The 13,081-nt window shown below is 35.6% G+C and overlaps 1 protein-coding gene across 16 annotated transcripts in view; it reads left to right on the top strand.

The window, feature by feature from the left end:
- LOC141403579 (protein still life, isoform SIF type 1-like) overlaps positions 1-13,081 on the top strand; it is a 392,764-nt gene that overhangs the window by 1,622 nt on the left and 378,061 nt on the right. For 9 of the 16 annotated variants that reach the window (XM_073986230.1, XM_073986228.1, XM_073986224.1 and 6 more), the window contains exons 2-4: positions 4,492-4,685; positions 4,749-4,867; positions 12,867-13,080. In XM_073986230.1, the coding sequence (XP_073842331.1) occupies positions 4,492-4,685; positions 4,749-4,867; positions 12,867-13,080 (527 nt within the window). The remainder of the gene's footprint in view (positions 1-4,491; positions 4,686-4,748; positions 4,868-12,866; position 13,081) is intronic. The other 7 variants (XM_073986226.1, XM_073986231.1, XM_073986218.1 and 4 more) reach the window with 2 other exon arrangements.

The raw sequence follows: 13,081 nt of genomic DNA, 5'->3' as shown, positions 1-13,081 counted from the left end.
TCTAAAAGAAAGGGTGCTTCTATAGACCCTTTCTAAAAGAAAGGGTGCTTCTATAGACCCTTTCTAGAAGAAAGGGTGCTTCTATAGACCCTTTCTAAAAGAAAGGGTGCTTCTATAGACCCTTTCTAAAAGAAAGGGTGCTTCTATAGACCTTTACTGAAAGAAAGGGTGCTTCTATAGACCCTTGATGAAAGAAAGGGTGCTTCTATAGACCCTTGATGAAAGAAAGGGTGCTTCTATAGACCCTTGATGTAAGAAAGGGTGCTTCTATAGACCCTTGATGAAAGAAAGGGTGCTTCTATAGACCCTTGATGAAAAAAGGGTGCTTCTATAGACCCTTGATGAAAGAAAGGGTGCTTCTAGGAGCCTTGCTGAAAGAAAGGGTGCTCCTATGGAGCCTTGCTGAAAGAAAGGGTGCTCCTATGGAGCCTTGCTGAAAGAAAGGGTGCTTCTATAGACCCTTGCTGAAAGAAAGGGTGCTTCTATAGACCCTTTCCAAAAGAAAGGGTGCTTCTATAGACCCTTTCCAAAAGAAAGGGTGCTTCTATAGACCCTTTCCAAAAGAAAGGGTGCTTCTATAGACCCTTTCCAAAAGAAAGGGTGCTTCTATAGACCCTTTCCAAAAGAAAGGGTGCTTCTATAGACCCTTTCCAAAAGAAAGGGTGCTTCTATAGACCCTTTCCAAAAGAAAGGGTGCTTCTATAGACCCTTTCCAAAAGAAAGGGTGCTTCTATAGACCCTTTCCAAAAGAAAGGGTGCTTCTATAGACCCTTTCCAAAAGAAAGGGTGCTTCTATAGACCCTTTCCAAAAGAAAGGGTGCTTCTATAGACCCTTTCCAAAAGAAAGGGTGCTTCTATAGACCCTTTCCAAAAGAAAGGGTGCTTCTATAGACCCTTTCCAAAAGAAAGGGTGCTTCTATAGACCCTTTCCAAAAGAAAGGGTGCTTCTATAGACCCTTTCCAAAAGAAAGGGTGCTTCTATAGACCCTTTCCAAAAGAAAGGGTGCTTCTATAGACCCTTTCCAAAAGAAAGGGTGCTTCTATAGACCCTTTCCAAAAGAAAGGGTGCTTCTATAGACCCTTTCCAAAAGAAAGGGTGCTTCTATAGACCCTTTCCAAAAGAAAGGGTGCTTCTATAGACCCTTTTCAAAAGAAAGGGTGCTTCTATAGACCCTTTCCAAAAGAAAGGGTGCTTCTATAGACCCTTTCCAAAAGAAAGGGTGCTTCTATAGACCCTTTCCAAAAGAAAGGGTGCTTCTATAGACCCTTTCCAAAAGAAAGGGTGCTTCTATAGACCCTTTCCAAAAGAAAGGGTGCTTCTATAGACCCTTTCCAAAAGAAAGGGTGCTTCTATAGACCCTTTCCAAAAGAAACGGTGCTTCTATAGACCCTTTCCAAAAGAAACGGTGCTTCTATAGACCCTTTCCAAAAGAAACGGTGCTTCTATAGACCCTTTCCAAAAGAAAGTGTGCTTCTATAGACCCTTTCCAAAAGAAAGGGTGCTCCTATAGACCCTTTCCAAAAGAAAGGGTGCTTCTATAGACCCTTTCCAAAAGAAAGGGTGCTTCTATAGACCCTTTCCAAAAGAAAGGGTGCTTCTATAGACCCTTTCCAAAAGAAAGGGTGCTTCTATAGACCCTTTCCAAAAGAAAGGGTGCTTCTATAGACCCTTTCCAAAAGAAAAGGTGCTTCTATAGACCCTTTCCAAAAGAAAGGGTGCTTCTATAGACCCTTTCCAAAAGAAAGGGTGCTTCTATAGACCCTTTCCAAAAGAAAGGGTGCTTCTATAGACCCTTTCCAAAAGAAACGGTGCTTCTATAGACCCTTTCCAAAAGAAAGGGTGCTTCTATAGACCCTTTCCAAAAGAAACGGTGCTTCTATAGACCCTTTCCAAAAGAAACGGTGCTTCTATAGACCCTTTCCAAAAGAAAGGGTGCTTCTATAGACCCTTTCCAAAAGAAAGGGTGCTTCTATAGACCCTTTCCAAAAGAAAGGGTGCTTCTATAGACCCTTTCCAAAAAAAAAGGGTGCTTCTATAGACCCTTTCCAAAAGAAAGGGTGCTTCTATAGACCCTTTCCAAAAGAAAGGGTGCTTCTATAGACCCTTTCCAAAAGAAACGGTGCTTCTATAGACCCTTTCCAAAAGAAAGTGTGCTTCTATAGACCCTTTCCAAAAGAAAGGGTGCTCCTATAGACCCTTTCCAAAAGAAAGGGTGCTTCTATAGACCCTTTCCAAAAGAAAGGGTGCTTCTATAGACCCTTTCCAAAAGAAAGGGTGCTTCTATAGACCCTTTCCAAAAGAAAGGGTGCTTCTATAGACCCTTTCCAAAAGAAAGGGTGCTTCTATAGACCCTTTCCAAAAGAAAGGGTGCTTCTATAGACCGTTTCCAAAAGAAAGGGTGCTTCTATAGACCCTTTCCAAAAGAAAGGGTGCTTCTATAGACCCTTTCCAAAAGAAAGGGTGCTTCTATAGACCCTTTCCAAAAGAAAGGGTGCTTCTATAGACCCTTTCCAAAAGAAACGGTGCTTCTATAGACCCTTTCCAAAAGAAAGGGTGCTTCTATAGACCCTTTCCAAAAGAAAGGGTGCTTCTATAGACCCTTTCCAAAAGAAAGGGTGCTTCTATAGACCCTTTCCAAAAGAAAGGGTGCTTCTATAGACCCTTTCCAAAAGAAAGGGTGCTTCTATAGACCCTTTCCAAAAGAAAGGGTGCTTCTATAGACCCTTTCCAAAAGAAAGGGTGCTTCTATAGACCCTTTCCAAAAGAAAGGGTGCTTCTATAGACCCTTTCCAAAAGAAAGGGTGCTTCTATAGACCCTTTCCAAAAGAAAGGGTGCTTCTATAGACCCTTTCCAAAAGAAAGGGTGCTTCTATAGACCCTTTCCAAAAGAAAGGGTGCTTCTATAGACCCTTTCCAAAAGAAAGGGTGCTTCTATAGACCCTTTCCAAAAGAAAGGGTGCTTCTATAGACCCTTTCCAAAAGAAAGGGTGCTTCTATAGACCCTTTCCAAAAGAAAGGGTGCTTCTATAGACCCTTTCCAAAAGAAAGGGTGCTTCTATAGACCCTTTCCAAAAGAAAGGGTGCTTCTATAGACCCTTTCCAAAAGAAAGGGTGCTTCTATAGACCCTTTCCAAAAGAAAGGGTGCTTCTATAGACCCTTTCCAAAAGAAAGGGTGCTTCTATAGACCCTTTCCAAAAGAAAGGGTGCTTCTATAGACCCTTTCCAAAAGAAAGGGTGCTTCTATAGACCCTTTCCAAAAGAAAGGGTGCTTCTGTAGACCCTTTCCAAAAGAAAGGGTGCTTCTATAGACCCTTTCCAAAAGAAAGGGTGCTTCTATAGACCCTTTCCAAAAGAAAGGGTGCTTCTATAGACCCTTTCCAAAAGAAAGGGTGCTTCTGTAGATCCTTTCTGCAATATTAATATTTTGTAAGTAGAATTTCTTAGTCCTTCTGAAGGCTTTACTCTACCAAAGGCCTACATATAGAAGTCAGTTAGTTTTTGAGGGCGGCAGTTTAGAAGCAAAATGTTCCCCCTGTGCAACCCCCCCTTTTGAGGATCGTTTACTTACAGTAGATCCATGTATTCATTGAAATTCGTAATGACTTCTTTCATCATAAGACCGTTTGAAGGAGTTCCATCCATAGAAGATCTTGTGAAGGACTTCTATCCATAGAAGATATTCTGCTTTCAGAAGACCCGCAGAAGGTTTTCTACCAAAGATGAAGCTTAAAAAGTTGTTTTTGCCTACAGACAATAGGTATACAATGTATTCAGTCTTTAAAAGATGCTTGGGAATCTTCTGTCGTTCGAAGACCCTTGGGAGAAGACCCTTCGAACATTTTACCTACAAAAGACATTCAGAAGGTCATTTATTCCACAGAAATTCTTCAGGATGACTTATTTCTACAGAAGAACAATATACATATACAAGTTATTTTGTCAATAAAAGACCCTTAACAGTTATCTGCAGGTATCTTATTCCTAGAAAGCACATAAAAAGGTCATTGTAAGGTCATATATCCATAAAAGAGACCAATAAGGGGATGTATCAACATAAGTCCTCCTATACAAGAAAGATCCTCCGAAGGTCTTTTGTCTAGAGAGATGTTTGCCATCTATAGAGCACCTTTAGGTCTTGGTCTTTCGTAAGTGTTTTACATTTTAAATACTAACAGCCTGTTCATGTATGTCGATAAGAAAATGAATGCGCAAGAAAGACTACTAAATTTGAGTGTGTTTTTCAAATTTGTTTTTTGTTTTGAAGTAAAAGCAAAGGCAATAAAATTTCAAAAACTAAAGTTTGGGTGTGTTTCATGCGCACACATTTTCGTTTCGAAATACATAAACTGGGGGTTAGAGAGTCTATCTGCAGACTGTCATTTGAAGGGTTAAACATTTCTAAAAGCCTTTTCGTCCTCAGACATTTTCTTCTTCGTAATGTCAATGTTAATTAATGTTCATAATTATCAATTGTTTTCCCTCCTTTCAGTTCATTCCGTTTATGGGCAGAAGTATTTCATGTATCGGCCAGTGGAGCTGGAACAGTTAAATGGCAGCAAGTATCTGAAGATTTGGTTCCTGTTAATATCTCATGCATACAAGATACACCCGAATGTGTGTTTCACATTACGGCCTACAACAGTCAAGTGGATAAGATATTGGATGTGAGACTCGTACAACCAGGTGAAGGCTCTCTACGTCCACATGAGTAACCATAATTACTAACACCCTTATTGAAATTTCCAGGTACACGTATCGGTCAGGCATCAGAATGTTTTGTCTATTGGAAAGATCCCATGACAAATGATACGTGGGGTTTAAATTTCACATCACCCATTGATGCTAAACAATTTCGCGAATGCTGTGTAAGTATTAACCTAAACGGTAAAGCAAAGCCAACTTGGAATAAACCAAAAACAAATCAACAACAAGAACAACATCAAGAACATCTACAAGAATGTAGTAAATTATACAAGAACAACAACATTAGATTACTACTACAACAACAACAACTATTTCTAGTACAACAATTATTACTCTTCTATTACTTCCTACAACCACCAACAATTTTTCCCCTATTTTTCAAAATAATAAACAACAACAAACACCTACAACACCAACTACAAATAAAAAAATAAATTTAAACAAAACTAAATAACTTAAACTCCAACAACAATAATGTTAAGCAATCTACCAACCAATCAAAACCCATCAACGCAAGGAATGCCTGCCTCACACCACATCACCTGTCCAGCCTCTCCAGGATATTACAGCCCGAGTGTCGTCCGTCCACCTGTCTTATCTTCTATCTCTAACTTCCCCCTTCTACGCTTACTTTTCCTGCTTCCTCCATGTTTGCTTTGCTTTAACCGAGTATTGGCAAGGTTCCGAGTGCAAAATTTAATCACAACTAAAAAACAAAATTTAAATGAAAATTATTTGATTAAATCCATCGAAACAAAATCCTGAAAAGATTCTAACGATCATTGAAATAATTCGGCCTTTAAGTCAGAGTAAAAACACAGAAAATTTGCTAATATATCGGTTAAGAGATTTTGAATTAATATGTGTTTTTTTATATTCTATCAGAACTTCACCTTAATTTTGTATTCGTGCACTTTAATGTTGAAAAGAAATTTTGTAAACAATTTTAAAATTTTTTTAAATTTTACAAAATATTTTTTTAAATTGTATTTCTTTTTATTTCTATGTATTGTTAATAGTACAGAGTTATCTTAGGCCCGGGTAGATTAGGTTTGTAGTCGACTTTACAAAATAGCATACCTTCTTTATAATATTAGGTCATAATCTTACCCTACCGTAATGTGACGGCATGTAGTCAAAAGCGACACTAAAAGTGTGTGTGCCAAAGAACCCAAGAAAAAAGAAAAACGGAACACCGCGAGATAAATTAAGACCAATGCCGTGTGGGCTCACCCAAAAGTGAAACAACTTTCAATGGAAATTTTCTATTTGCTTCTTTATATCTAATAATAGAAAGAAAATTTTATCTCCAAAAATCTCCAAAAGATCTGAGGTATTTAGGGGGTCTTCTGCCCTTTGAAGACCTCTGGAAGACTATCTATTCATAAAAGGCCCGAGCGTTTTAAATCAGTAGAAGACCTGTAGAAGGACGTGGATTTTTTAAAAAAATATTGTTGAAGGACCAGAAAGGACGTGATTTTTTTTGGAAACAATTGTTGAATGGCCCGAAAGGAAGTGGATTTTTTGAAAAACAGGAGGTGAACTTTTTGAAAATATTATTGAAGGACCAAAAACGAAGTGGATTTTAAAAAAAAAAGTATTTTTTTGAGTGACCAAATAGGACGTGGATTTTTAAAATAATATTTTTAAAGAACCAAACAGGACGTGTATTTTTTGTAAAAATATTTTTGAAGGACCAAAAAGGAGGTGGATTTTTTAAAACATATTTTTGAGGGGCCAAAAAGGACGGGGTTCCAAAAAAAAACATTTTTTAAATACCAAAAAGGAGGTGGATTAAAAAAAAAAACATTTTTGAAGGACTAAATAGGACGTGGATTTTTTTAAAAAAGTATTTTTGAAGCACGAAGAAGGACGTGGATTTTTTGAAAATACTTTTGAAGGACCAAACAGGTGTTGAACTTTTTGAAAATATTTTTGCAGGGCAAAAAAGGACGTGGATTTAAAAAAAAATATTTTTGAATGACCAAGAAGCACGCAAATTTTTTTAAAACAAATATTTTTGAATGACAAAAAACACGTGGAGTTTTAAAAAAATATTTTTGAAGGACCAAGAAGCACGCGGATTTTTTTTAAAACAAATATTTTTGAATGACAAAAAACACTTGGATTTTTAAAAAAGTATTTTTGAAGGACCAACAAGGACGTGGGTTTAAAAAAAAATACTTTTGAATGACCAAATAGGACGTGGATTTTTTAAAATATATTTTTGAAGGACCGCGGATTTAAAAAAAATTGTTTTTGAAAGACCTTGGATTTTCTTAAAAATTATTTTTGAATTACCGTGGATTTTTTAAAAAATATTTTTTAATTAACGTGGATTTTTTAAAAAAAACTATTTTTGAAGGGCCGTGGATTTTTTAAGAATTATTTTTGAAGGACCAACAACGACGTGGATTTTTTAAAATATATTTTTGAAGGACCAAAAAGGATGTGGATTTAAAAAAACATTTTTGAAGGACCAAAAAGGACGTGGATTTAAAAAAATAAATTTTTGAAGGACCAAAAAGGACATGGATTTTTTAGATACTATTTTTGAAAGACCGTGGATTGTTTAATAATTATTTTTGAAAGACCGTGGATTTTTTTAAAATTGTTTTTTGGAAGACTGTGGATTTTTTAAAAATTGTTTTCGAAAGACCTTGGATTTTTTTAAAAATTATTTTTGAAATACCGTGGATTTTTTAAAAATTATTGTTGAATTAACGTGGATTTTTTAAAAAATTATTTTTGAAATACCGTGGATTTTTTAAAAATTATTGTTGAATTAACGTGGATTTTTTAAAAAATTATTTTTGAAGGGCCGTGGATTTTTTAAGAATTATTTTTGAAGGACCAACAACGACGTGCATTTTTTCAAATATATTTTTGAAGGACCAAAAAGGATGTGGATTTAAAAAAAAACATTTTTGAAGGACCAATAGGACGTGGATTTAAAAAAAAAATATTTTTGAAGGGCCAAAAAGGACATGGATTTTTTAATTATTATTTATTTTTATTATTTTTGAAAGACCGTGGATTGTTTAAAAATTATTTTTCAAAGACCGTTAATTTTTTTAAAATTATTTTTGAAAGACTGTGGATTTTTTAAAAAATGTTTTTAAAGACCAAAAAGGACATGGATTTTTAAAAAATGTTTTTAAAGACCAAAAAGGACATGGATTTTTAAAAATTATTTTTGAAGGACCGTGGATTTTTTAAAAATTATTTTTGAAGGACCGTGGATTTTTTAAAAATTATTTTTGAAAGAACAAAAGGATGTGGATTTTTTAAAAATTATTTTTGAAGGACCGTGGATTTTTCACAAAGGTTTTTTGAAGGACCATGCATTTTTTTAAAAAATATATTTGAAGGAACATAAAGGACGTGGATTTAAAAAAAAATATTTTTGAAGACCCGTGGATTTTTTAAAATACATTTTTTAGGGACCGTGGATTTTATAAAAAATATTTTTGAAGGACCAAAATGGACGTGGATTTCTTAAAAATTAGTTTTGAAGGACAGATGATTTTTTATTTTTTTTTTAATACCGTGAATTTTTTAAAAAAATATTTTCGAAAGACCGTGGATTTTTTAAAAATTATTTTTGAAAGACCGTGGATTTTTAAAAATTAGTTTTGGAAGGTCGTGGATTTTTCAAAAATTATTTTTGAAAGACTGTGGATTTTTTAAAAATTGTTTTTGAAAGACCAGATTTTTTAAAAATTATCTTTGAAAGAACAAAAGGATGTGGATTTTTTAAAAATTATTTTTGAAGGACCGTGGATTTTTTAAACATGGTTTTTGAAGGACCATGATTTTTTTTTTAAATATATTTAAAGGATCATAAAGGACGTGGATTTAAAAAATATTTTTGAAGGCCCGTGGATTTTTTAAAAATAATTTTTGAAAGACCGTGGATTTTTTAAAAATTATTTTTGAAAGACCGTGGATTTTTTAAAAATTATTTTTGAAAGACCCTGGATTTTTTAAAAATTATTTTTGAAAGACCGTGGATTTTATCAAAATCATTTTTGAAAGACCGTGGATTTTTTAAAAATTATTTTTGAAAGAACAAAATGATGATGATTTTTTAAAAATTATTTTTAAATTTTTAATTTTTTTTTTAAATATATTTTTAAGGACCTTGGATTTGGAGTTTTTTAAAAAAAATATTTTTAAAGGACCAAAAAGGACAAGAATTTTTTAATAAATATTTTTGAAGGACCCAAAAGAACGTGTAGTATTAAAAAATTTTAAATGACCCAAAAGAACGTGTAGTATTAAAAAACATTTTTGAAGGACCCAAAACAACGTGCAGTGTTTAAAAAATATTTTTGAAGGACCCAGAACCACGTGGAGTTTTTAAAACTATTTTTGAAGGATCCAAAAGAACGTGAAGTATTAGAAAATGTTCGAAGGACCAAAGAGGACTAGGAGTTTTTAAAAAATATTTTTGAAGGCTAGAGTATTAAAAAAATATTTTTGAAGGACCAAAAAGAATATTGTTTGAATGTCTTCAGTTTTTAGGAGACCCTTCGAAGGTTTTCGATTAACAGATTACCATTTGAAGGTCGTCTACCGACAAGTTAGGCTTGTATGGGTTAGACCTCTGTTAAAATGGCCAAGGTTTAATTTATGTTAGCCATCTTCACGTTCATCTATGTACGTATGTCGATGTATGTATTTAGCCTCGTCGAATAATTAATTTTAGACTCCAATTATTACAATTTTTGGAAGAATGTCCATATTTGCTTAGGCAATGAAAACCCTTACTGCGCCAACTAAAATTACTGATGAGCACGATAACTTAGAAATTGGCTATCCGAGTTGGTCCAAAATTTTTGTATTTTTTTTAAAGTACATCAAGTTCCAAGAAGGTCTATATCGGACAATTCCTTCGGGTATTTACCTTGCTAATATTCGCTTAAGTGCAGTTTGTTAGAGGAAATTTTCATCGAAAGTAGCCCTTCTGATTAGCAAGACCATGCTTCTTAGCATAATTACCGAAAATAATTAAAAATCTTAGGGTATGCAATTAAAATGGCTGGAGAGCACGAAACTATGGAAAGGAATGACTTCCAAAACTGAAATCCAGTTACAAGAGGGTACCATTTCTTCGGGTACCTTTTCAGCAAAAGTTGGAGACTTTTGTGCTTCAATCCAGTTTAAGGAACGGGAACAAATCTAGTTTAGTAAAAACTCTCCGATTTTTTTGAAATTTTTTCCAGAGGTAGGTATTTTTACGCTGATTACGGGAATATAAAATTTTCTTGGGGGACGGACCCGGTTACCCGGTTATTCGACCCGAAAGTCCGGGTACCCGGTACCCGATAGACCCGGTTCTACTGAACCGATTCTTACAAAATGTATCGTTGGAAAGCTTATGAAACTACCTATCCAAGAAGTGGTCATATGATGGGGTTATCTCCAGGGGTTCAGAAGTTATAACCAAAATACCTCTTTTTGGACCCGGGTTTTTCCATAAAACCCTCAAAAAGTCGAAAAAGGGCCCATTATGGGTGCTCAATTAATTCACGTAATTTTATAGCTCATACTTCAACCTTTCCAAAATGGTGCCATTTGTTATAATACCTTCACTGGGTCCAGAGTTTTTCTAAATTCATCACTTTTTTTAAGTAAATTTTTTTCGAAGTAACCGGCCTTCGGCCGGGGATTTAAGACTTTCTCCTATGGGCAGGTTCAAATCTAGGGAATGGGAACAACATTTTCTTTTAAATTATAAATTTTCTCTAAATAGCCGGCCTTCGGCCGGGGATTTAAGACTTTCTCCTATGGACAGGTTCAAATCTAGGGAATGGGAACAACATTTTCTTTTAAATTATAAATTTTCTCTAAGTAGCCGGCCTTCGGCCGGGGATTTAAGACTTTCTCCTATGGACAGGTTCAAATCTAGGGAATGGGAACAACTTTTTCTTTTAAATTATAAATTTTCTCTAAGTAGCCGGCCTTCGGCCGGGGATTTAAGACTTTCTCCTATGGACAGGTTCAAATCTAGGGAATGGGAACAACATTTTCTTTTAAAGTATAAATTTTCTCTAAGTAGCCGGCCTTCGGCCGGGGATTTAAGACTTTCTCCTATGGACAAGTTCAAATCTAGGGAATGGGAACAACATTTTCTTCTAAATTTTAAATTTTTCTCTCATTCTAAGGTCAATATCTCTGGACCCAGTGAAGGTATTATAACAAATGGCACCATTTTGGAAAGGTTGAAGTATGAGCTATAAAATTACGTGAATTAATTGAGCACCCATAATGGGCCCTTTTTCGACTTTTTGAGGGTTTTATGGAAAAACCCGGGTCCAAAAAGAGGTATTTTGGTTATAACTTCTGAACCCCTGGAGATAACCCCATCATATGACCACTTCATAAGCTTTCCAACGATACCCATTTTGTAAGAATCGGTTCAGTAGAACCGGGTCTATCGGGTACCGGGTACCCGGACTTTCGGGTCGAATAACCGGGTAACCGGGTCCGTCCCCCAAGAAAATTTTACATTCCCGTAATCAGCGTAAAAATATCTACCTATGGAAAAAATTTCGAAAAAATCGGAGAGTTTTTACTAAACTAGATTTAAGCCAAGGAACGTTAAAATAAGACAACTTCTACTGGTGCAAGTGCAAGATATTCGCTTATGTGCGGTATAAAGTCTGTTCGAGAATCGGTTTGAAATTTTCACTAAAGGTAGTGTGAATGTTTTTCTTTCCTGATATAATGGCCCGAAAGCTCGGTTACTACCCTCATAAACGTTTAAAATTTACGCATATGTTTGGCTTGCAGTTTTTCACCGAAGGTAGTTTTTGTGGTCCTGATCACAACGATATATTTTTTTCTTGAGCAACATCCTACTTCCTGACATAATGACCTGAAAGCTCCAAAGAATCACAAACTGACAAAATGACTGGTGGCAACGATAGCTTTAGAAAGGTGTAATCCTTCTTAACGATAATTATCGAAAGCAGTGACTTACATTGGTCTAACTTTTACACAATGTAATATTTCTCTAAAATTTAGGTCAAGTACCGGAACGGAACATTTCCGTCCACTCCTTCGACTACCTCCCACAAAAAATCAATGACGAGGTGAAGAAACTTTTTTAGACAATCTTTATAGAAGGTATAAAGTCTTTATGGGTACCACTGTGGTGCAATGGTATGCACACTCGCCTTGCACGCAGAAGGTCGTGGGTTCGATTCCCCGGCTAGGTAACATCAAATTTTCACTGGTGACGAAATAACCCTCAGTAATGTTGGCGACATTTCCTGAGTATTTCCGCCATGTAAAACTTAGGTACAAGTGGTGTTTTAGGACACGCCGTTCAGACTCGGAGGTAAACAGTAGGTACCATTTCATTGAGCTAATAGGAATCGGGGTGCACTCATTGATATGTGAGAAGTCTCGCTTTTTCCGCCTGGGATGTTTGTGGAACAGAAAGGGTCTGAAACAAGGGGTACTTCTATCCACCCTTTCTGAAACAAATGGTGCTTCTATCGACCCTTTTTAAAAAAGGTGCTCCTATAGACCCTTTCTGAAACAAAGGGTGGGTCTTTCTGAACTAAAGACTGAAACAAAGTGTGCTTCTATTGTAGGATTGCCGCAAGGAAAAATACCTAATATAAATATGAACTTATAGACCACCTGAGGGGAATTTTTATAAACGACCTATGTTGGTATTTTTAGGTATATTTTTAGTTTTCAAAAATAATAAGATATCATTTATTTTTTAAATTCACAATTTTTCTCAAAATCGTCGTTGCACCATTTAAATATTTGTATATGCACGGGCATCAATCCTAAAATCCCATCGAAATTAAAACACACACACAGATATCCCATGTTTGTGGAAACGCCAATTCAAACAAAAAACTAACCCTCTCTTGATTTGAGGTTTCCGGCAAATTGGATATTTGTGAACGATCGATGAGAATTTTAGTAAGGATTTTGTGGTTAAATTCCTTTTCTCCATGCACCAACAAATTGGAAAAATTCTCAAAATTCTAAAAATCCAAACGAAGTAAAACCAACAACTAAATAAAAATGCAAACTAAATAAAACGGTATACAGTATACAAAACGCAAAAAAAAAAATCAAGAAACGCACACACCGAACCTTGTTAATCCCATACAACTAACCTAATGATAGTGCGACGTTTTACAGTCGCCTTCTTTCAAATTTTCACGAAAGGCCTCCTCGAGTTATTCGCTGAAATTGGATCCGCCGGGCAAGAGTAAAGTGAAAGCCAAACGAAAGCCGCTGAGTACACCAGCCTCGCCATCCCGTGTTCGAAGTGAGCCACAATGTACATGCATGACAGCCGAACAGTATGCACGCTTGCGAAATGATCCCAGGGTAAGGGG

This window comes from Musca autumnalis, unplaced genomic scaffold, assembly GCF_047663935.1.
Source record: "Musca autumnalis isolate F117 unplaced genomic scaffold, ASM4766393v1 scaffold_4, whole genome shotgun sequence".
In the NCBI taxonomy this organism is placed as follows: domain Eukaryota; kingdom Metazoa; phylum Arthropoda; class Insecta; order Diptera; family Muscidae; genus Musca; species Musca autumnalis.
The sequence above is the reverse complement of the archived record's forward strand: the minus strand, read 5'-3'. Positions and strand labels throughout refer to the sequence as shown.